Source organism: Stylophora pistillata, chromosome 4, assembly GCF_964205215.1.
Source record: "Stylophora pistillata chromosome 4, jaStyPist1.2, whole genome shotgun sequence".
Taxonomy (NCBI): Eukaryota; Metazoa; Cnidaria; class Anthozoa; order Scleractinia; family Pocilloporidae; genus Stylophora; species Stylophora pistillata.
Window position 1 is genome coordinate 23,660,454 of NC_142522.1, and position 6,001 is coordinate 23,666,454.

The 6,001-nt window shown below is 37.5% G+C and overlaps 1 protein-coding gene across 1 annotated transcript in view; it reads left to right on the forward strand.

Moving 5' to 3' along the window:
• LOC111335173 (molecular chaperone MKKS) overlaps nt 1-2,900 on the forward strand; it is an 8,438-nt gene extending 5,538 nt beyond the window's left edge. The window contains exons 7-8 of the mRNA XM_022941033.2: nt 441-697; nt 1,063-2,900. Coding sequence (XP_022796768.2) covers nt 441-697; nt 1,063-1,454 — 649 coding nt within the window. The 3' untranslated portion in view covers nt 1,455-2,900. The remainder of the gene's footprint in view (nt 1-440; nt 698-1,062) is intronic.
• Nucleotides 2,901-6,001: the final 3,101 nt, after the last annotated feature.

The following is a 6,001-nucleotide window of genomic DNA, read 5'->3' on the forward strand; positions in this document are numbered from 1 at the left end:
TGTTCATCTTGATACCACTTCACTTGGCCAGGGTTGTCAAAGAGATTTTGAGTACCTGGAATGTTATGCAAAGTAGGCAGCACATTGTCACAGCTCCCTATTGAAAATTGAGCTATAGGCATCCAAATATCTGGCGCATTTCTTAGAGAAGTTCTCAGTGAAATGAGTCAATTATCAACTTACTTTAACAACCCTGCTTGCCTTTTTTTTTTGTTTTTGCTGTTACCAAGTTATTGCTAAAGGGCAGGCATCATAGCTTGACTCTCAAATAGACAACACATAGAGCAGGTGTTTACTTTCAATTTAAAATGACTCCTTTTTAAAGGAAATGCTTATAAACCCATATTCTACAACAATTATTGACGTGATACTCATTGCTATACAGAAAAAGTTAAAAATATTTCTCACTGAATTCAGTTATGTGATTTCTGTTTGCACAGCTACATTCATCTGTTTTCACAACCATCATCCCAGTCCTCTCCTGTTTGCACCCTTCAGCTATGTTCACCAGATGAAACTTCCCTTGAGGAACTCAAGTTAGTTTGCCAAGCATCTATCATTGCATTACATGAGACACTTAAACAACCCTATGTTGTTCCTGGTGCTGGGTGTCTGGACACACACTTAGCATTAATGCTAAGAATGTATGGGAGCAAGTGTAGTTCAGAGAAATCAAGAGATTTTGGCTGCTCTAAAGGTAGAAGTTTTATGTTATGACATAGTTTGGTAACATTCTATTAGAGATTTGGAGAAGCCACTTTATCAACCTTTAATTGTCTATTGTGAAAATGGCTCATTGAAGAATACTTGTAGTTTTCTGGGATAGTGATGTTTTTGTTTTTCTTAATCAGTTTCAATTTTAAAGGTGTACATTTAAGCAAATTGTTCACAAAGTTCTTATAGTCTTCTACATTTCTGGTTTAAGTTTTCTTTTACTGGTTAGGTGCTTTCAAGTTTTATCATTATGAAGTTCTCTGAAATAATTGGTTCATAACTTTGCAGCAGTTTTAGATTACATCTTTGCAAAATTGTTCTCTTAACTCCAGAAACATTGTTTCCTAGGTCAGTTTATGTCTGTTATCAATAATGTGGCCCTCTGCTTGGAATCCCAAGCCAAGGACCTGGAACATGATGGTGGGAGTGACATCATTGACTCTGCCAATCACCACCATTGGAGTCTTCCTCCTGGAGCACTGGAATTGAAACCCAGCATGCCTCACTGCATGTGTGGACTGGTGTCACATGACCATTCATTGGAATGGAGCATGATGGGAGATGCTGCAGACACCTTATTTGGTGATAGGGACATGTGTTGCGCTGGGAATAGTAGCAAAATATTTGAGAATGTTGTCTTGGATATCTACTCAATGAAGATGAATTCTTACAAAATCGCTTTTGAAACTGCCAATGCTATACTAAGAATTCAAAGTGTAGTTTGTAGCAGTGTGGTGTAAATATCAAATTAAGTGGTAGCATAGAGACAAGAAGTAAAAAATACAATAAATTATTGTTTTAATCAGACCGCCTCAGAACAGTCCACCTTAGTAAGTTCGTTACTCACAATTACAATAGGGCTTGATTGTTTTTGTCTCGTCATGCCAAGTGTGTTGTGTTCTGTGTAGAATTGAGTGAATTTTATCGTCTCCCTTGTAATTTAGTGTTTAACACTACCAAAGGGTTAAATAAACTGATTATTTATTTATTTATTTATTTATTTATTTATTTATACCTCGGCACAACTTAGTTGTTTGTTGTAGTCTTATTACTTAACCCTTTAACTACCAAAAGTAATTAACAAGTAACTTCTTCCTAAAATATCTACACATAATCCAGCCAACAGGTCAGATAGAGTGGTTATCTTGATCTAACACCAAATTCTTGTAACTTACATTCAAGGAACTGCGAGGCAGCTAGAGGGGAGAATTAACAATCAGATCTTGTGAGTTGAACGGTTTAGAATGATAACGTTGCTTAAACTAACCGCCTCCCGGTTAGCTCAATTGATATAGCGCTGGACTGTTGTGCGGGAGGTCGAGAGTTCGACTCCGGCCGGACCAACACTCAGGGTCTTTAAATAACTGAGAAGAAAGTGCTGTCTTTGTAATAATATCTGCAAATGGTTAGACTTTCTAGTCTTCTCGGATAGGGACGATAAATGGAGGTCCCGTCTCACAAGCCCTTATATGTGATAAAAATTGTGGGACGTTAAAGAACCCACACACTCTTCGAAAAGAGTAGGGCACGTAGTGCCCGGTGTTGTGGTCTATCTTTGTGTAGTGACTAATCTAGGGTGAATTGGGAAGGGAAGGTGAGGTCAATACATGGACTGAAGTGGCTGCATATTGCGCCTGATGAATTCTGACGTCCGATCTCACCTGAACTGATTGTAAAGCGCGACTGATTATCTATATAGTAGTTTGCGCTATATAAATGTTGAATTATTATTATTATTATTATTATTATTATTATTATTATTATTATTATTATTATTATTATTATTATTATTATTAACTACAATCTCAAAACAATCTCGGATTAGTCAAACAAAAGTCAGCATTTGAGGTTTTGGTTTTCCAGTTTCAAAGACTTTTTTCGAACTATTGAAAGTCATTGAGATAGATAGATACTTTATTGGTAAATACTTCGCAGCATGAACTGAATTGCTTATTCACAGATATAAAATAAAAATTACAGCATGAACTGAATTGCAGCATGAACTCAATTGCGTATTCACAGATATAAAATAAAAATTACTATGTACATGAATCTTATTATTAAAAAATACGTAGTTGATCGTGAGGGGGAACTTGTACATTATTTGTGGCTATTGACTATTCTGACACCCTGCTTTATTGTAAATGTTTAATTTGTTTTAACATTAAAGGATATTTTCTACCTTCTGAAGCTTTTAAAAACTTTGAGAGACCATATATAGGAAGTACAACACTTGAAACTCTTAGATATAAATAATCGTATTATACGTACGATAAGGTCTTTTACTTTTTCATTTGTTGCTCATAATCAAACGATTATCGCTCTGAAACACGAGAAGTCCTTATACGAATTTTCCTTCTCCCGATTCCAATTTGCTGTTATTCACAGCATCAAACGTCCAATCTCTGGTGAACACACTCGTGAAATTTATATGTCCTCGTTGACTTTCTCGGTATTTTCAATGCAAGTTGAGGTTCATTCTAGCCCTTAATGGTTGCTTCAAGATTTCGATTACATTGGTACCTAGCTGTATTTAGAAATTTTTAGCAGGTTTTAAGGGCCTTGTCATCATTAGTTTCTCGGGGAAAAGAAAGTCACCGATGAGCAATCTTCCAAGGGGTGATGAATTAGTGAAAGGTGTGTGCGCGGGAAAGATATAACGCCAATGCCATCAAAAATCGGCAGATTTTTCTTATGTACCCCCACTCGCTATCCTTTAACTCAAGACTTGTCCATCATGCTTCAATTCGGTTCACAGATGGATAAAATCATCCCTTGATGGGTAATTAGGTCTTATTATATCCGATAGAGGGAGTATTTGTGTCAGAATCTCTCAATTTCGAAGCTGTTTGTTGTGTTTAAGTAACAAACGAAGTTTTAAACTGGAATGTGAAAAAAAAATCCGTAATCGCTAGATACACTACCACTTAACTTGCTTAAGCTAAATTACAAGGACAACTAAGTATATTTATACTGCTAGTTACGTAACATTACGTAATGAAAAGTGACCACACTAAATTCTACGCAAGTTACCAATACAAACTCAACGTTAAGTTTGGTTCCTACAGTCAAACCTGTCACCCACGGGAGAATGGCACTTCATACAGGTTGACTGAGAAAGAAAGATTACTTATAGTTTTATTTGTGTAGTTCCGCTTTAATTAAGCGACTGTGGAAGACAGTTGGAAGACAATACAAACAAGTCGTTGGGACTTACTCAAAACTACAGCGGTTAAGGGGAATAAATCTGGAAGTTAGACAGGTTAATACAGGTTCGGCTGTATTTGCAATCAACCGCCACACGTTGCAGAAAGGAAATGCCCTGGTTTAAATAATAACCCGTTCTAGCTCTGCAGTTAATTTCAATAACATTACGGAACGTTTTTTTACGTGAAATTTATCTTACAAAAGAGCAATGTAAAATTGTTTTCTAAATGCCATTTCAATGTCATGAGATTCGAAAAAATGTCTTGTCGTAACAAAGGGGAAGTAGGAGAGAGAGGTTAGTTTGGCAGTTAGCACGGTTTATACGGAGCGCTACCCGTAGTGACCGTAGTACAGGCTTCGTTTTTTTCTTGCGTTTTCCAGGCCAGCGGCAGGCACGAGCAAGAAGAATGTGAGGCAAGTGTAAAAGGCAAGTCACTTTGCAAGTAGAAATGCACTCTCCTCCCGCGCGTGGCTTGCTCCTCGCGTTTACCTGAAAAACGCAGAGTAGAGAGAATAAAAAGAAGAAAATAAAAACGCATTTGTAAAAAGCGCAAGTTGATCTTCACCCTCAGTTGTCCCCCCCCCCCCCCCACCCTCACCCTCCAACCCCATTGGGCACTCGAAGCAATAGAATTTCGCCAGAAGGATGGAGTGAAGAGGAAGAATTATAGACTTAAAAGTAAGGTCAAGGCTAAACCAAGAGAATCCAAGAGACATTTGGTTTGGTGTCACCGGAAGTACGTGTTGTAATGACAATAATAAGCATCGGTCAGCGGATAATCCCAGCTTCCGGTTGATCTTTCTCTTTTAAGCATACGACAGCTTTTGATTTACTCGGCGGTTGTACAAATATTTGTGCGTTTTCTATGCATCATGATCGAGATAAATGTGTGAAGAAGCATAGGAAAGTCTATAAGTAATTTCTCATCGAGCTCAATGAAATATTTTTAACGCGGATAACACATGACGAGGCGATGCAACAGTCAAGTGTCGACCACGGAGAGCGGGGAATTGAACATTCGTCCTCGACAGTTTCTAAAGTTGGCCTTTGTCATCGGATTTATGATCGCAGTTGCTCTCATTGCTTTGTACTACAGGAACTTTTTGATAATTTTGATTATCATAGCCGTGTGGATCTCATAACCAACGAGGGAAACGCGTCCATAGATGGTTCACATTTGAAGATTCTCCGTTATATTGGACGACACTGTGGATGGCTTTTCAATTCAATACTGTCTTGTTTCGCCGTTCAAGTTTCAATTACGGTGCTCCAGGTTGTATATTCTTGGTCACAACAAGTCGTTTTGGTCTTGAACGATCTATTTGTTTCCGATATGCCCATGGAGCAGCTGAAAAGAACGAAATATCGCTTGGGTAACCCCGAAGTGATATGAAGTGCATTTAGTCACTATGGAGCTTTTGCCTTCTCTGAGGAATGAAACTCTGTTATTATCTCAAACAAAAGGGGACATGAAAGAGATTATAAATTCGTTTATCATTTTCAATAGTAGTTGCCTCGAGGTTTCGGTGAACAGTCGCTTTTCAAGAGATTTTTTAGTGAGATAGCCAGTGTATGATATTGAAGTTGATTGGGGTCATAATGTTTTAGAGGAAACGATGAATTGAAATAAACCAGTATTTTGTAGTTATGTATCTATCCTTTCTTACTGTGGTTAGCTATCTGCTTAAAATCTTGAAAAAGAAATCTTTCAGTTTGCTGTGTCTAGACATAAGGAATTGATAGTGGTCAAAGACGTAAAAATTAATCATATCAGCTACATGCGTCTATTTTAAAGTGCTTTTGTTTAATTTTCATCCCATACGCTAGGGGTTCAAGAGTAACTACTGTATTTCAATTTGACGTCTCAGCGGTTGGTTCACTCAAGTTTATATTTTTCTCACTTTCCAAAAATTACTCTTAATTGTCACCTGTAATTTACGTTACACTTATGCAAATCACTGCGATCATTTCCTCTTTTGACGAAACTACTTTTCCGCCCTCAACTGGAGTAAAACAAATACGTTTTCCTTACCACCTATCACATATATTGCCTGAAATATCTGCTAAATTAGTCTGGTC